Source organism: Panulirus ornatus, chromosome 46 (genome assembly GCF_036320965.1).
Source record: "Panulirus ornatus isolate Po-2019 chromosome 46, ASM3632096v1, whole genome shotgun sequence".
Lineage (NCBI taxonomy): Eukaryota > Metazoa > Arthropoda > Malacostraca > Decapoda > Palinuridae > Panulirus > Panulirus ornatus.
The window spans coordinates 27,930,843-27,950,110 of NC_092269.1; the positions used below are offsets into that span (position 1 = coordinate 27,930,843).

Below are 19,268 nucleotides of genomic sequence, written 5' to 3' on the forward strand. Positions count from 1 at the left end.
AAGTCTTGGGAGTAAAGTCAGGGGTTGGTGAGAGGACAAGAGCTAAGGGAGTAGCACTACTCCTGAAGCAGGAGTTGTGGAAGTATGTGAGAGAGTGTGAGGAAGTGAATTCTAGATTGATGAGGGTAGAAATGAAAATGGATGGAGAGGGATGGGTGATTATCAATGCTTATGCAACTGGTCATGAAAGGAAAGATCTTGAGAGGCAAGTGTTCTGGGAGCAGCTGAGTGAGTGTGTCAGCAGTTTTGGTACACGAGACCGGGGTATTGGTGATGGGTGATTTAAATGTAAAGTGAGTAATGTGGCAGTTGAGGATGTAATTGGTGGACATGAGGTATTCAGTGCTGTGAATGGAAATGGTGAAGAGTTTGTGGATTTGTGTGCTGAAAAAGGACTGGTGATTGGGAATACGTTTTAAAAAGAGAGATATACGCAAGTATACTTATGTGAGTAAGAAAAATGGTCAAAGTACATTATTAGATTACAAGTTAATTGATAGGCGTATAAAAGAGAGTTATGGATGTTAAAGTGCCGAGAGAGGCAGCTGATGGGGTGTCTGAACACTATCTTGAGGAGGCTAAGTGGAAGATTTGTAGAGGTTTTCAAAAAAGAAGAGAGAATGTCGGGGAGAAGAGAGTAGTGAGAGTAAGTGAGCTTGGAAATGAGGCGTGTATGGAAGTACCAGGAGAGATTGAGTGTAGAATGGCAAAAGGTGAGAGCAAATGACATGAGGTGAGTGAGTGAGGAATGGGATGTATTTAGGGATACAGTGATGGCATGTGCAAGAGATGCATGTGGCATGAGAAAGGTGGGAGGTGGGCAGATTAGAAAGGGTAGTGAGTGGAGGGATGAAGTAAAGTCGTTATTGTAAGAGAAGCGAGAGGCATTTGAGTAATATTTGCAAAGAAAGGAGTGCAAATGACTGGGAGATATATAAGAGAAAGTGGCAGGAGGTCAAGTGGAAGGTGCAAGGGTTGAAAAAGAGGGCAAATGAGAGTTGGGGTAAGAGAGTATCATTAAACTTTAGGGAGAATATAAAGATGTTTTGGAAGGAGGTAAATAACGTGAGTATGACAGAAGAACATGGGTGAAGGGGCAAGGGAGGAAATGATAACAGGTAGCGACGAAGTGAGGAAGAGATGGAGTGAGTATTTTGAAGGTTTGTTGAATGTGTTTGATGATAGAGTGTTGGATGTAGGGTGTTTTGGTCAGGGTGGTGTGCGAAGTGAGAGAGTCAGGGAGAGGGGTTTGGTGAAGTGAGAAGAGGTGGTGAAAGCCTTGCTAAAGATTAAATCCGGCAAGGCTGCGGGTTTGGATGATATTGCAGTTGAATCTATTAAGAATGTGCGTGACTGTGTTGTTGATTGGTTGGTAAGGATATTCAATATATGTATGGATCCTGTTGAAGTGCGTGAGGATTGGCGGAATGCATGTATAGTGCCATTGTTCAAAGGCATAGAGGATAAAGGTGAGTGGTCAAACTACAGGGGCATAAGTTTTTTGAGTATTCTTGGAAAATTGTGTTGGAGTGTATTGATTGAGAGGGTAAAGGCATGTATAGAGCATCAGACTGAGGAGTAGTGTGGCTCTATTAGTGGTAGAGGATGTGTGGATCAGATGTTTGCTTGAAGAATGTGTGTATGAAATACTTAGAAAAACAGATGGATTTGTATGTAGCATTTATGGATCTGGAGAAAGTATATGATAAGGTATATATAGATATGCTTCCACAAAGCATATCTATATCAAAGTATATGATAAGGTATATATAGATATGCTTCCACAAAGCATATCTATCAACCCTATCATATACATTCTCCAGATACATAAATGCAACATACAAATTCATCTGTTTTTCTAAGTATTTCTCACACACATTCTTCAAAGCAAACACCTGATCCACACATCCTCTACCACTTCCGAAACCACACTGTTCTCCAATGTGATGCTCTGTATATGTCTTCACCTATTCAGTCAATATCCTACCATATAATTTCCCAGGAATATTCAACAAACTTATGCCTCTGTAGTTTGAACACTCACCTTCATCCTCTTTTCCCTTGTACAGTGGCGCCATGTATGCATTCCACCAGTCCTCAGGCACTTCAACATGATCCATACATAAAGTGAATATCGTTACTGACCAATTAACGACACAGTCACCCTCTTTTTTTTAAATAAATGTTATTGTAATACCATCCAAACCCGCCTCATTGCTGGATTTCATCTTCCGCAAAGCTTCCACTACTTCTCTCTTAACCAAACCATTCTCACTGATCCTCACACTTCGCACACCACCCTGACCAAAGGACCTTATATCTCCCACTCTGTCATCAAACACATTCAACAAACTTTCAAAGTACTCACTCCATCTACTTCTCACTTCATCACTAACTGTTATTACTTCCCCACTTGCCCCCTTTACCGATGTTTCCATTTGTTCTCTTGTCTTACACACGTTATTTACCTCCTTCCGAAACATCTTTTTATGCTCCCTAAAGTTTAATGATACTCTTTCACCCCAACTCTCATTTGCCCTCTTTTTCAATCCTTGCACCTTTTTCTTGACCTCCTGCCGCTTTCTTTTATACATCTCCCAGTCATTTGCACTCCGTCATTGCAAGTATTGTCCAAACACCTCTCATTTCTCTTTCACTAACAGCTTTGCTTCTTCATCCACCCCTCACTACCCTTTCTAATCTACCCACCTCCCACCTTTCTGATGCCACAAGCATCTTTTGCACAAGCCATCACTGCTTCCCTACATACATTCCATTCCTCACCCACTTCCCTAACGTTATTTGCTTTCACCTCTTGCCATTCTACCTCTGCCAAGGATGGAAGGCTGTATGATAGGGATTAGAGCCTCGTCAGAGAATTTCTCGCTCCAAAACAGTTCATTCTTTCCCAGCCAGTGGAAGTATGTGTTAATGTGTGTGTGTGTGTGTGTGTGTGTGTGTGTGTGTGTGTGTGTGTGTGTGTGTGTGTGTGTGTGTAGCAGTCCATCAAGGAATAACAATGAACACATGATCGTCCATACATGTCCCCACCGATTTCTATTATCATCCCTGGGATGCTTGTGGGACTTAAAAACCTTACCTTCATTTCAGGTGCCATGCTTTTGGTGACGGCTGCTTCCACCTCGGCTGCCTCCATCTGCTTTGGCATACCTTCACCGTCTAAAAGGGAAGGATTATGATCAGTATTCGTAAACCACGTTTGGAGACCAGTGACTTCACTATATCTCAGATGGGATACGTAAACAATACTAGTGGAAAACTGAATGGCATAGAGATGGGAACACAGTGAGTGTTGTTACATAGGAAACTCTTGTATGAGAATTCCTCAGAAAAGAATAAATTAATTCTGTTCTGAGTTGTACAGGAATTCAATGTGGAATAAGCTTGCGAATGTGATCTGTGTACAGGGACAGTGTGCACCTCATTGCAGCCCAACTTACAGCCGAGCTAGAATATGGGTCTACAACTTCCTTCGCGTGTGAGTGTTCCCTTCATTTTGTGTGAGTGTATCACATTATGAGCGCAATACACAGCATGTTTGGGTATTATTATTACCGTTTTGGACATCCTATGAATTTTGTTAGGTTAGGTCAGGTCATGCTTTTTTTTTTTTTTTTTTTTTTTGCCGAAATCATTTTTCCGATGGTTTTTAATGTCTTTTGAACGATTCTGACCATCATTTCTACAGTAAGTCACTACTTTTTCCTGATATCTTCCACCCAAAACCCCGCTTCCCATTGGGGTATCCCATTATTTTTGGATAGAGGAGGGGATAGGGGGGATAGCTCAAATGACAGTGATTTGCGGTAGGTCAGAACAGTGGCGTATCTAGGGGAAATAGCGCCTTTGGCAAACACTGACATTGCGCCCCTCTCCAAACATGACACCGATAGTCATTTATTTGCGTTACCTCCGCCAAGAAGATTATGTTTTTACCAGCGTTTGTTTGTTTGTCTGTCTGTGAGCAACTTTCAAAAAAAAGATATGAACAAATTTTGATGAAATTTTCAGGAAAAGTCAGAAATGACACAAGGACCAACTGATTAGTTTTTGGGAATGAGTCGAATCATTGCCTGGATCCAGGACGCCATTACAGAAATATCAATTTTTGTGAATAACTATTGAACTAATAATGATGTCAATGTGATTCTAAATGCCAAAGATATGTTTTCATGGTCAAGAAATCTAAATATTTAAGATCCGAATTATTGTCTGCATCCAGGACGCCATTACGGAAACATCAGTTTTGGTGATTAACTATTGAACTAATAATAATATCAATGTGATTCCAAACGCCAGATATATGTTTTCATGGAAAAAATCTAAAATTTTAGGATTTAACAATGCCATGTGGGCGATAGGAGCTGTCTTGGTGGAGGCCTGCGCTCTCCGAATTCAATATTTCTTTTATTCCAATGTACCTGGAGAGTATTGTAGTAGGATGTAGAAAAAACTATTTAAAAGAAGAAGAATCCAAAAGACTTTGTGAGATGGAAAACCGCATTGAGGAATTGAGGTAAATGTGTGATAAGGATGAGATTATTAAGAAAAATAACCAAATCCAACCACCCTTCATGGAATAAAAGTTTTATTCAAACATATATCTAAGCTTTATATAAGACTTTTGTTCAAGTTTATATCTAAGATTATGTATTATATTTATAGTCATAAATATTCAGGTTAAGCAGAAAGACTCACTAGAACCTAAATCAAACTATAAACTACAGAGGTACCCAAACTACGAAAATTAAACTGTAAAATTAATGCTGGAAACCATTGGTTCTTTGAATAGTAAATAAAAAAGTACTAGTAACACTAAAAGTATTTTTGGAAATATATGTACATAGATATTCAAATAAAAATACAGGGTGTCCTAAAAACACGTACTCACATTTTGACTCTCATAACTAACTCATTAAATTTTTTCTTTTCTTTTCAGATCAAATTAACAGATCATTAATCAGCAAATCATGACACAAGATTAAAACTACAATTGCACCTTCCTTAATTCTACTGATGTGAACTGGTCTATGATGTGCTCAAAGTCAGTTTTTTCAGTTTCTTGTCTTTCTACACTGAGCAGAGCAAGATCACAGAGTCTGTCTTGACCCATAGAAGCTCTGATATGAAAGTATTAGTATTAGAGAGATAGAGATAGATAGGTAGATAGATAGATAGATAGATAGATGGATAGAGATAGATAGATAGATAGAGAGAGACAGAGATAGATAGATAGATAGAGAGAGAGAGAGATAGATAGATAGATAGATAGATAGATAGAGAGAGAGAGAGAGAGAGAGAGAGAGAGAGAGAGAGAGAGAGAGAGAGAGAGAGAGAGAGAGAGAGAGAGAGAGAGAGAGAGAGAGAGAGAGGATGATAGGGAAAGGCGAAATTAAAACCCCTTGATATATTCCTGCAGGAATATACTTTTTATGTTTTGAAAAGCTCATTTCTGTTGTGAGTAGCACTCCATTATCAATAAATTCCGTCTTGTGATTATTTATTTCTACGGTAATGGGGTTATCATGGTACTTCTACTCGAGGTTACGTGGTGAGTTAAAAAGTCACCTTTGGTTGTATCACAGTCAGTGGACGAGAGTACACTCTCGTTAATGAACGACTCGCATCAAACAAGTCCATCCTATCTCCTGTACGAACTGTGAGGCAGCCTTGAAGCTGCAGGAGCTCCCTTGGGTAACACCAGGACCGTATCAGAAAGAGCTCCTGGGGCAATCATGGATAAATACAGGTACTGGGGAGGAGTTATACACTCCTCGGGCGGCATGAGTAACAATGAGAGAGTGGCCTTGTGAAGGAGGGAGAGACAACTTTATTTACTTGCTGAGAAGAAAATGAAACATTTCAGGATTCTCTAATCGCTAAATTTTGCAGTAAACTGGAAGCATGTGTCTGTTGGTTTGAGGTTTAGCCACTGCTTATTCCAGTGACCCGCATCCAGGTATCTGAGACTTCTGTGGCTGCCGATTCACATATCGTAATGAGACGTACGTAACCCATTGCTCTCTAGAGGTGTATGTAAACTAATGCATGAGAAGGTCTACACCTTCGGTAATTGGCCTGGACTTAAGTCAAGCCCTACTAATAAAAAGTGCGCCTCTGCTTCCTATGAAGAGATCATGTGATCGCCTTCAATGAGTCGTCATATACCAGTGCTGTGGGGGACTGAACACTTGTTCCACCGAGATCCACTTTGATCCTGGTTGCGACCCTTGTGGTGAAGGTCTGTCCTGGGAGACAGTGGTTAACCTTTGTTTGAATACTGGACGAGACTGGTTCTAGACCGGAGGACCCTCAACTGATTGATAGAATGGAATCCTCAAAGCCCAGATGTTTAATCGGGGCTTCCTTCATATATTCTTTCACGGGCAGTTTAACTTTTTCATCCAACCACCCATCATCATTTACTTTCTCATCTTAAATATTGCATGCCACACACTTCACCCATTCATGATTTCGTTTATACCACCCTCTTTCTTAGTCTCATCCTATGTCCATCTTCACTTACTTTCTTTTGGTAACCTCTGCAGAGATTTCTCTTTAGTAAGATCACTTGCCTTCACCAGTTCTTTCACCTGTAACATATAACAGATGTGTTCGATGGTAGGATAACAGATGTGGTGTGCTTAGGATGAGATGGTGTGCGAAGGAAGAGAATCATGGCGAATGGTACGGTGAAAAGAGAGGTAGTAGTGAAAGTCCTGCATGAGACGGAGTATGGCAAAATGTCGACAGGAAAGGATGAGTTTACAATCGAGCTTCGCAAGACAAAGGTGACATATTAATTGATCAGCAAAGCAATTTGACGCTTGGATGGCTCAATGTGATGTCCCTGAGGGCTGCCAGAATGCATGTAAAGTACCCTTATATAGAGGCGAGGGGAACAAAATGAAACGCTCTCATTACCAAAAGTATAAGTCTGTTTATAAGTCAAAGGTGTATAGGAGAATGGTGATGAAGAGGGTAATGGTGTGCATCGAACATCATGGACAGACGATGACACAGACTCGCTGAAGTTGAAGTATCATTTGCGTTGTGACCTTAATACACAATAACGCAGCTCTGTCTCTGAACACGAGTGGAGGGTCTCTGATGTCAATAACCTCACCAAGTAAGTTCGGTCGAAACATTATACCGCAAGAGCAGGCGACTAGAAATCTAAGCTCAAGACACACACAGAGACGTATATCCAGATGTGTGCATCAACTCCACCTTCAAGTGAACAGAGAGGATCAAAGACTCTGCTCACCGAGTCTACTTGAAATCCAGTATGGTTTGGAATAACTCGATGATCAGAGGGGTTAAAGTCCGGGGGAAAGAAAAAGGGTATGATGAGCTTGGTTGCGTACGTGGTTCAGCCGGACTGAAGTGTGACGGCCGGATTAAGGAGATACCTGAAGTGATTTGATAAACATCTACCGTGATCTGTCACAGCTAGATGACTGGAAACTGCTAAAGCTTGGCTACAGATAGCAAGGACATGACAGACGTAAGGCACATGATTACTATCGTGTGTTTCCTACTGAATGGCTCAGCTGGGCTCCACCGGAATAAGGTTAGGTCGCGAGGGACAAAGTCACCTTTGTCGAGTTTGTACCGTCGACGTACCGTCTCCACCAGGAACTTCACACACCGAAAGAGTCCATCCTTTCCCTGCTACTGACTGTAGCCTTGAATTGTTGGAACCTCTAGCAAAGGGGCGTTTCTGGGCACGATGATAATAATAATAATAATAATAATAATAATAATAATAATAATAATAATAATAATAATAATAATAATAATGATAATAATAATAATAATGATAATAATAATAATAATGATAATAATAATAATAATAATAATAATAATAATAATAATAATAATAATAAGTCAGTTGTTGTTCGCTGATGATACAGCGCTGGTGGCTGATTCATGTGAGAAACTGCAGAAGCTGGTGACTGAGTTTGGTAAAGTGTGTGGAAGAAGAAAGTTAAGAGTAAATGTGAATAAGAGCAAGGTTATTAGGTACAGTAGGGTTGAGGGTCAAGTCAATTGGGAGGTGAGTTTGAATGGAGAAAAACTGGAGGAAGTGAAGTGTTTTAGATATCTGGGAGTGGATCTGGCAGCGGATGGAACCATGGAAGCGGAAGTGGATCATAGGGTGGGGGGGGGTGGGGGGGGGGGGGGGCGAAAATTCTGGGGGCCTTGAAGAATGTGTGGAAGTCGAGAACATTATCTCGGAAAGCAAAAATGGGTATTTTGAAGGAATAGTGGTTCCAACAATGTTGTATGGTTGCGAGGCGTGGGCTATGGATAGAGTTGTGCGCAGGAGGATGGATGTGCTGGAAATGAGATGTTTGAGGACAATGTGTGGTGTGAGGTGGTTTGATCGAGTGAGTAACGTAAGGGTAAGAGAGATGTGTGGAAATAAAAAGAGCGTGGTTGAGAGAGCAGAAGAGGGTGTTTTGAAGTGGTTTGGGCACATGGAGAGAATGAGTGAGGAAAGATTGACCAAGAGGATATATGTGTCGGAGGTGGAGGGAACGAGGAGAAGAGGGAGACCAAATTGGAGGTGGAAAGATGGAGTGAAAAAGATTTTGTGTGATCGGGGCCTGAACATGCAGGAGGGTGAAAGGAGGGCAAGGAATAGAGTGAATTGGAGCGATGTGGTATACCGGGGTTGACGTGCTGTCAGTGGATTGAATGAAGGCATGTGAAGCGTCTGGGGTAAACCATGGAAATCTGTGTAGGTATGTATATTTGCGTGTGTGGACGTATGTATATACATGTGTATGGGGGGGGGGTTGGGCCATTTCTTTCGTCTGTTTCCTTGCGCTACCTCGCAAACGCGGGAGACAGCGACAAAGTATAATAAATAAATAAATATTATTTATTTATCATTTATTTTGCTTTGTCGCTGTCTCCCGCGTTAGCGAGGTAGCGCAAGGAAACAGACGAAAGAATGGCCCAACCCACCCACATACACATGTATATACATACACGTCCACACACAGCACATATACATACCTATACATCTCAATGTATACATATATATACACACACAGACATATACATATATACCCATGTACATAATTCATACTGTCTGCCTTCATTCATTCCCATCGCCACCTCGCCACACATGAAATAACAACACCCTCCCCCCTCATGTGTGCGAGGTAGCGCTAGAAAAAGACAAGGCCACATTCGTTCACACTCAGTCTCTAGCTGTCATGTAATAATGCACCGAAACCACAGCTCCCTTTCCACATCCAGGCCCCACACAACTTTCCATGGTTTACCCCAGACGCTTCACATGCCCTGGTTCAATCCATTAACAGCACGTCGACCCCTGTATAGCACATCGTTCCAATTCACTCTATTCCTTGCACGCCTTTCACCCTCCTGCATGTTCAGGCCCCAATCACTCAAAATCTTTCTCACTCCATCTTTCCACCTCCAATTTGGTCTCCCACTTCTCCTCGTTCCCTCCAACTCCGACACATATATCCTCTTGGTCAATCTTTCCTCACTCATTCTCTCCATGTGACCAAACCATTTCAAAACACCCTCTTCTGCTCTCTCAACCACACTCTTCTTATTACCACACATCTCTCTTACCCTATTATTACTTATTCGATCAAACCACCTCACACCACATATTGTCCTCAAGCATCTCATTTCCAGCACATCCACCCTCCTGCGCACAACTCTATCCATAGCCCACGCCTCGCAACAATACAACATTGTTGGAACCACTATTCCTTCAAACATACCCATTTTTGCTTTCCGAGATAATGTTCTCGACTTCCACACATTCTTCAAGGCTCCCAGAATTTTCGCCCCCTCCCCCAACCTATGATTCACTTCCGCTTCCATGGTTCCATCAGCTGCCAGATCCACTCCCAGATATCTAAAACACTTCACTTTCTCCATTTTTTCTCCATTCAAACTTACCTCCCAATTTACTTGACCCTCAACCCTACTGTACCTAATAACCTTACTCTTATTCACATTTACTCTCAACTTTCTTCTTTCACACACTTTACCAAACTCAGTCACTAGCTTCTGCAGTTTCTCACATGAATCAGCCACCAGCGCTGTATCATCAGCGAACAACAACTGACTCACTCCCAAAGCTCTCTCATCCACAACAGACTGCATACTTGCCCCTCTTTCCAAAACTCTTGCATTCACCTCCCTAACAACCACATCCATAAACAAATTAAACAACCATGGAGACATCACACACCCCTGCCGCAAACCTACATTCACTGAGAACCAATCACTTTCCTCTCTTCCTACACGTACACATGCCTTACATCCTCGATAAAAACTTTTCACTGCTTCTAACAACTTGCCTCCCACACCATATATTCTTAAAACCTTCCACAGAGCATCTCTATCAACTCTATCATATGCCTTCTCCAGATCCATAAATGCTACATGCAAATCCATTTGCTTTTCTAAGTATTTCTCACATACATTCTTCAAAGCAAACACCTGATCCACACATCCTTTACCACTTCTGAAACCACACTGCTCTTCCCCAGTCTGATGCCCTGTACATGCCTTCACCCTCTCAATCAATACCCTCCCATATAATTTACCAGGAATACTCAACGAACTTATATCTCTGTAATTTGAGCACTCACTCTTATCCCCTTTGCCTTTGTACGATGGCACTATGCAAGCATTCCGCCAATCCTCAGGCACCTCACCATGAGTCATACATACATTAAATAACCTTACCAACCAGTCAACAATACAGTCACGCCCTTTTTTATTAAATTCCACTGCAATACCATCCAAACCTGCTGCCTTGCCGGCTTTCATCTTCCGCAAAGCTTTTACTACCTCTTCTCTGTTTACCAAATCATTTTCCCTAACCCTCTCACTTTGCACACCACCTCGACCAAAACACCCTATATCTGCTACTCTATCATCAAACACATTCAACAAACCTTCAAAATACTCACTCCATCTTCTCACATCACCACTACTTGTTATCACCTCTCCATTAACCCCCGTCACTGAAGTTCCCATTTGTTCTCTTGTCTTACGCACTTTATTTACCTCCTTCCAAAACATCTTTTTATTCTCCTTAAAATTTAATGATACTCTCTCACCCCAACTCTCACTTGCCCTCTTTTTCACCTCTTGCACCTTTCTCTTGACCTCCTGCCTCTTTCTTTTGTACATCTCCCACTCATTTGCACTAATTCCCCGCAAAAATCGCCCAAATGCCTCTCTCTTCTCTTTCATTAATAATCTTACTTCTTCATCCCACCACTCACTACCCTTTCTAATCTGCCCACCACCCACGCTTCTCGTGCCACAAGCATCTTTTGCGCAAGCCATCACTGCTTCCCTAAATACATCCCATTCCTCCTCCACTCCCCTTACCTCCTTTGTTCTCACCTTTTTCCATTCTGTATTCAGTCTCTCCTGGTACTTCCTCACACAAGTCTCCTTCCCAAGCTCACTTACTCTCACCACTCTCTTCACCCCAACATTCTCTCTTATTTTCTGAAAACCTCTACAAATCTTCACCTTCGCCTCCACAAGATAATGATCAGACATCCCTCCAGTTGCACCTCTCAGCACATTAACGTCCAAAAGTCTCTCTTTCGCGCGCCTATCAATTAACACGTAATCCAATAACGCTCTCTGGCCATCTCTCCTACTTACATACGTATACTTATGTATATCTCTCTTTTTAAACCAGGTATTCCCAATCACCAGTCCTTTTTCAGCACAGAAATCTACAAGCTCTTCACCATTTCCATTTACAACACTGAAGACCCCATGTATACCAATTTTTCCCTCAACTGCCACATTACTCACCTTTGCCTTCAAATCACCCATCACTATAACCCGGTCTCGTGCATCAAAACCACTAACACACTCACTCAGCTGCTCCCAAAACACTTGCCTCTCATGATCTTTCTTCTCATGCCCAGGTACATATGCACCAATAATCACCCATCTCTCTCCATCAACTTTCAGTTTTACCCATATCAATCTAGAGTTTACTTTCTTACACTCTATCAAATACTCCCACCACTCCTGTTTCAAGAGTAGTGCTACTCCTTCCCTTGCTCTTGTCCTCTCACTAACCCCTGACTTTACTCCCAAGACATTCACAAACCACTCTTCCCCTTTACCCTTGAGCTTCGTTTCACTCAGAGCCAAAACATCCAGGTCTCTTTCCTCAAACATACTACCTATCTCTCCTTTTTTCTCATCTTGGTTACATCCACATACATTTAGACACCCCAACCTGAGCCTTTGAGGAGGATGAGCACTCCCCGCGTGACTCCTTCTTCTGTTTCCCCTTTTAGAAAGTTAAAATACAAGGAGGGGAGGGTTTCTAGCCCCCCGCTCCCGTCCCCTTTAGTCGCCTTCTACGACACGTGAGGAATGCGTGGGAAGTATTCTTTCTCCCCTATCCCCAGGGATAACAATAATAATAACAATAATAATAATAATAATAATAATAATAATAATAATAATAATAATAATAATAATAATAATAATAATAATGATAACAATAATAATAATGATTTTTTTTTTTTTTTTTTGCTTTGTCGCTGTCTCCCGCGTTTGCGAGGTAGCGCAAGGAAACAGACGAAAGAAATGGCCCAACCCACCCCATACACATGTATATACATACGTCCACACACGCAAATATACATACCTACACAGCTTTCCATGGTTTACCCCAGACGCTTCACATGCCTTGATTCAATCCACTGACAGCACGTCAACCCCGGTATGCCACATCGCTCCAATTCACTCTATTCCTTGCCCTCCTTTCACCCTCCTGCATGTTCAGGCCCCGATCACACAAAATCTTTTTCACTCCATCTTTCCACCTCCAATTTGGTCTCCCTCTTCTCCTCGTTCCCTCCACCTCCGACACATATATCCTATTGGTCAATCTTTCCTCACTCATTCTCTCCAAGTGCCCAAACCATTTCAAAACACCCTCTTCTGCTCTCTCAACCACGCTCTTTTTATTTCCACACATCTCTCTTACCCTTACGTTACTTACTCGATCAAACCACCTCACACCACACATTGTCCTCAAACATCTCATTTCCAGCACATCCATCCTCCTGCGCACAACTCTATCCATAGCCCACGCCTCGCAACCATACAACATTGTTGGAACGACTATTCCTTCAAACATACCCATTTTTGCTTTCCGAGATAATGTTCTCGACTTCCACACATTCTTCAAGGCTCCCAGAATTTTCGCCCCCTCCCCCACCCTATGATCCACTTCCGCTTCCATGGTTCCATCCGCTGCCAGATCCACTCCCAGATATCTAAAACACTTCACTTCCTCCAGTTTTTCTCCATTCAAACTCACCTCCCAATTGACTTGACCCTCAACCCTACTGTACCTAATAACCTTGCTCTTATTCACATTTACTCTTAACTTTCTTCTTCCACACACTTTACCAAACTCAGTCACCAGCTTCTGCAGTTTCTCACATGAATCAGCCACCAGCGCTGTATCATCAGCGAACAACAACTGACTCACTTCCCAAGCTCTCTCATCCCCAACAGACTTCATACTTGCCCCTCTTTCCAAAACTCTTGCATTCACCTCCCTAACAACCCCATCCATAAACAAATTAAACAACCATGGAGACATCACACACCCCTGCCGCAAACCTACATTCACTGAGAACCAATCACTTTCCTCTCTTCCTACACGTACACATGCCTTACAGCCTCGATAAAAACTTTTCACTGCTTCTAACGACTTGCCTCCCACACCATATATTCTTAATACCTTCCACAGAGCATCTCTATCAACTCTATCATATGCCTTCTCCAGATCCATAAATGCTACATACAAATCCATTTGCTTTTCTAAGTATTTCTCACATGCATTCTTCAAAGCAAACACCTGATCCACACATCCTCTACCACTTCTGAAACCACACTGCTCTTCCCCAATCTGATGCTCTGTACATGCCTTCACCCTCTCAATCAATACCCTCCCATATAGTTTACCAGGAGATATACATATCATAATAATGATAATAATAATAATAATGATAACAATAATAATAACGATAATAATAATGTCTCCCAGGCTAATAATGAACTGCCTCAGCAGCTGCAGACAGGGGAGCGTATAAGGCATGACGGGGAACTGAGTAAACATCATCCCGGAACAAACATTGAGAGATTTAGTCACACATTCGATTTTAAGACCGATATATTCTGAAACTAAGAACCCTGTAGAGTAAACCGATATATTCTGAAACTAAGAACCCTGTAGAGTAAACCGATATATTCTGAAACTAAGAACCCTGTAGAGTAAACCGATATATTCTGAAACTAAGAATCCTGTAGAGTAAACCGATATATTCTGAAACTAAGAACCCTGTAGAGTAAACCGATATATTCTGAAACTAAGAATCCTGTAGAGTAAACCGATATATTCTGAAACTAAGAGCCCTGTAGAGTAAACCGATATATTCTGAAACTAAGAACCCTGTAGAGTAAACCGATATATTCTGAAACTAAGAATCCTGTAGAGTAAACCGATATATTCTGAAACTAAGAACCCTGTAGAGTAAACTGATATATTCTGAAACTAAGAACCCTGTAGAGTAAACCGATATATTCTGAAGTTAAGAACACTGTTGAGTAAACCGATATATTCTGAAACTAAGAGCCCTGTAGAGTAAACCTATATATTCTGAAGATAAGAACACTGTTGAGTAAACCGATATATTCTGAAACTAAGAACCCTGTAGAGTAAACCGATATATTCTGAAACTAAGAACCCTGTAGAGTAAACTGATATATTCTGAAACTAAGAACCTTGTAGAGTAAACCGATATATTCTGAAGTTAAGAACACTGTTGAGTAAACCGATATATTCTGAAACTAAGAGCCCTGTAGAGTAAACCGATATATTCTGAAACTAAGAACCCTGTTGAGTAAACCGATATATTCTGAAACTAAGAACCCTGTAGAGTAAACCTATGTGTTTTGAAACTAAGATCCCTGTTGAGTAAACCGATATATTCTGAAACTAAGAGCCCTGTAGAGTAAACCGATATATTCTGAAACTAAGAACACTGTTGAGTAAACCGATATATTCTGAAACTAAGAATCCTGCAGAGTAAACCGATATATTCTGAAACTAAGAAGCCTGTAGAGTAAACCGATATATTCTGACACTAAGAACCCTGTAGAGTAAACCTATATATTCTGAAGTTAAGAACACTGTTGAGTAAACCGATATATTCTGAAACTAAGAATCCTGTTGAATAAACCGATATATTCTGAAACTAAGAACCCTGTAGAGTAAACCGATATATTCTGAAGTTAAGAACACTGTTGAGTAAACCGATATATACTGAAGTTAAGAACACTGTTGAGTAAACCGATATATTCTGAAACTAAGAGCCCTGTAGAGTAAACCTATATATTCTGAAGTTAAGAACACTGTTGAGTAAACCGATATATCCTGAAACTAAGAATCCTGTAGAGTAAACCGATATATTCTGAAACTAAGAACCCTGTTGAGTAAACCGATATATACTGAAGTTAAGAACATTGTTGAGTAAACCAATATATTCTGAAACTAAGAGCCCTGTAGAGTAAACCTATATATTCTGAAGTTAAGAACACTGTTGAGTAAACCGATATATTCTGAAACTAAGAACCCTGTAGAGTAAACCGATATATTCTGAAACTAAGAAGCCTGTTGAGTAAACCGGTATATTTTGAAACTAAGAACCCTGTTGAGTAAACCGATATATTCTGACACTAAGAATCCTGTAGAGTAAACCGATATATTCTGAAACTAAGAAGGCTGTAGAGTAAACCGATGTATTCTGAAAATAAGAAGCCTGTAGAGTAAACCGATATATTCTGACACTAAAAATCCTGTAGAGTCTACCGATATATTCTGAAACTAAGAACCCTGTTGAGTAAACCGATATATTCTGAAACTAAGAACCCTGTAGAGTAGACCTATGTATTCTGAAGTTAAGAACACAGTTGAGTAAACCGATATATTCTGAAACTAAGAATCCTGTAGAGTAAACCGATATATTCTGAAACTAAGAAGCCTGTAGAGCAAACCGATATATTCTGAAACTAAGAACCCTGTAGAGTAAACCGATATATTCTGAAACTAAGAACTCTGTAGAGTAAACCGATATATTCTGAAACTAAGAAGCCTGTAGAGTAAACCGATATATTCTGAAACTAAGAATCCTGTAGAGTAAACCGATATATTCTGACACTAAGAATACTGTAGAGTAAACAAATATATTCTGAAACTGAGAAGCCTGTAGAGTAAACCGATATATTCTGAAATTAAGAAGCCTGGTGAGTAAACCGATATATTCTGAAACTAAGAATCCTGTAGAGTAAAACGATATATTCCGAAACTAAGAATCCTGTAGAGTAAAACGATATATTCTGAAACTAAGAAGCCTGTTGAGTAAACCGATATATTCTGAAACTAAGAATCCTGTAGAGTAAACCGATATATTCTGAAACTAAGAACCCTGTAGAGTAAACCGATATATTCTGAAACTAAGAATCCTGTAGAGTAAACCTATATATTCTGAAGTTAAGAACACTGTTGAGTAAACCGATATATTCTGAAACTAAGAATCCTGTAGAGTAAACCGATATATTCTCAAACTAAGAAGCCTGTTGAGTAAACCGATATATTCTGAAACTAAGAATCCTGTTGAGTAATCCGATATATTCTGAATCTAAGAACCCTGTAGAGTAAACCGATATATTCTGAAACTAAGAATCCTGTAGAGTAAACCGATATATTTTTAAACTAAGAACCCTGTTGAGTAAACCGATATATTCTGAAACTAAGAACCCTGTAGTGTAAACCTATGTATTCTGAAGTTAAGAACGCTGTTGAGTAAACCAGTATATTCTGAAACTAAGAATCCTGTAAAGTGAATATTTTGTTTCCTTGTCTGCAGACAGAATATATATGAAACCATAACAAAGACAGAATTCGAGGCCAATATTATTATCACTATTATCATTGTTGATATGTCAACACATGACCCATCTTATGAGGCTTCACTCCTCACAGAAGCAGGGGAGTGAGGACACATGTGGGAGCACGAGAAGCTACCGCACGAGACTGTATTCAGACTTATGTATCATAACTTAAGAGTAGAGACAGACAGATGGAACCGTACACCAGCTCCTCTCAGGACTTGTTACTGTGATAATGTGTCCATACAAACGGAGAACCATGTGCTAATTTCATGCTCCATATCAGAAGATTGCCCACATAGATACCCTATGTTAAACTTTGCTAGTATAGGTGCACTCTTGAGTGAAAAGGTGTTCTTGGCTGAACTGTGCAAATATGTACATGAAGTACTAGGGAGGTATGATCATGTAATTGTTGATAGGCCCGCTTGAATGTATATTAATTGGACAAAATATTTGGTGTGTTTAAGTATTACCTATATTATTATGTATGTGCCTTATACAGTTATGTATAATGTAGAGGTTACAATGTTATTTTGTCAATAAACTAACTAACTATTCTTTTCCGTTCCGTGATAATGACACAGCCTCGTCGAAGGAGACTCCTTCCTCATAGTGTGACCGCTTGCAGGCAGAGTCCGGGAACACCTGTGGAGTCGATACGTAATTGACTTAACTGTACCTAAATTATGTTGTTTTGATATTCAGGTAATGAGAGACATGTCAACAGAAACTGAATGAAAAATCAGATCTTTTGAGTGAAAAAGAATACATATCAAGGCTATTCAGTTCAGTTCACTAGCTCACAGAAAGTAACACATACTTGCTTTCAGTAACATAAACCAACAAACAAAAACTGAATACGAAAAACAAATGAAGCAAAACTCAACGAAATTTGATTCAGGTTCCAAAGTGAACAGAATGCCACATCCACATAGTCATAACCCTTCCCCCCAAAAAGACACTGAAATAAATGCAGAACAGCTTAAAGAAATTGCAGTGGAATTTATTACAAAAGGGGGTGACTATGTTGTTGACTGGTTGGTACGGATATTCAATGTATGTATGGCTCTTGGTGAAGTGCCTGAGGATTGGCGGAATGCATGCATAGTGCCATTGTACAAAGTCAAAGGTGAGTGCTCAAATTACAGAGATATAAGTTTGTTGAGTATTCCTGAGAAATTATATGGGAGGGTATTGATCGAGAGAGTCAAGGCATGTACAGAGCATCAGATTGGGGAAGAGCAGTGTGGTTTCAGAAGTGGTAAAGGATGTGTGGATCAGGTGTTTGCTTTGAAGAATGTATGTGGGAACTACTTAGAAAGACAAATGGATTTGGGTGTAGCATTTATGGACCTGGAGAAGGCATATGATAGAGTTGATAGAGATGCTCTGTGGAAGGTATTAAGAGTATATGATGCGGGAGGCAAGTTGCTAGAAGCAGTGAAAAGTTTTTATCGAGGATGTAAGGCATGTGCACGAGTAGGAAGAGAGGAAAGTCATTGGTTCCCAGTGAATGTTGGTTTTCGGCAGTGGTGCTTGTTTAATTTGTTTATGGATGGGCTGTTAGGGAGGTGAATGCAAGAGTTTTGGAGAGAGGGGCAAGTATGCAGTCTGTTGTGGACGAGAGGGCTTGGGAAGTGGATCAGCGCTGGTGGCTGATTTGGGTGAGAAACTGCAGAAGCAGGTGACTGAGTTTGGTAAAGTGTGTGAAAGAAGAAAGCTGAGAATAAATGTGAATAAGAGCAAGGTTATTAGGTACAGTAAGGTTGAGGGACAAGTCAATTGGGAGGTAAGTTTGAATGGAGAAAAACTGGAGGAAGTAAAGTGTTTTAGATATCTGGGAGTGGATTTGGCAGCGGATGGAACCATGGAAACGGAAGTGAGTCACAGGGTGGGGGAGGGGGCGAAAGTTTTGGGAGCGTTGAAGACTGTGTGGAAGGCGAGAACATTATCACGGAAAGCAAAAATGGGTATGTTTGAAGGAATAGTGGTTCCAACAATGTTATATGGTTGCGAGGCGTGGACTATAGATAGGGTTGTGCGCAGGAGGGTGGATGTGTTGGAAATGAGATGTTTGAGGACAATATGTGGTGTGAGGTGGTTTGATCGATTAAGTAATGAAAGGATAAGAGAGATGTGTGGTAATAAACAGCGTGGTTGAGAGAGCAGAAGAGGGTGTTTTGAAATGGTTTGGTCACATGGAGAGAATGAGTGAGGATAGATTGAGAAAG

At 40.6% G+C, this 19,268-nt stretch overlaps 1 protein-coding gene across 3 annotated transcripts in view; it reads right to left on the bottom strand.

Moving 5' to 3' along the window:
- Positions 1 to 19,268, bottom strand: part of LOC139763167 (probable sodium/potassium/calcium exchanger CG1090) — a 362,327-nt gene that overhangs the window by 60,936 nt on the left and 282,123 nt on the right. For all 3 annotated transcript variants that reach the window (XM_071688878.1, XM_071688880.1, XM_071688877.1), the window contains one exon: positions 3,101 to 3,180. In XM_071688878.1, coding sequence (XP_071544979.1) covers positions 3,101 to 3,180 — 80 coding nt within the window. The remainder of the gene's footprint in view (positions 1 to 3,100; positions 3,181 to 19,268) is intronic.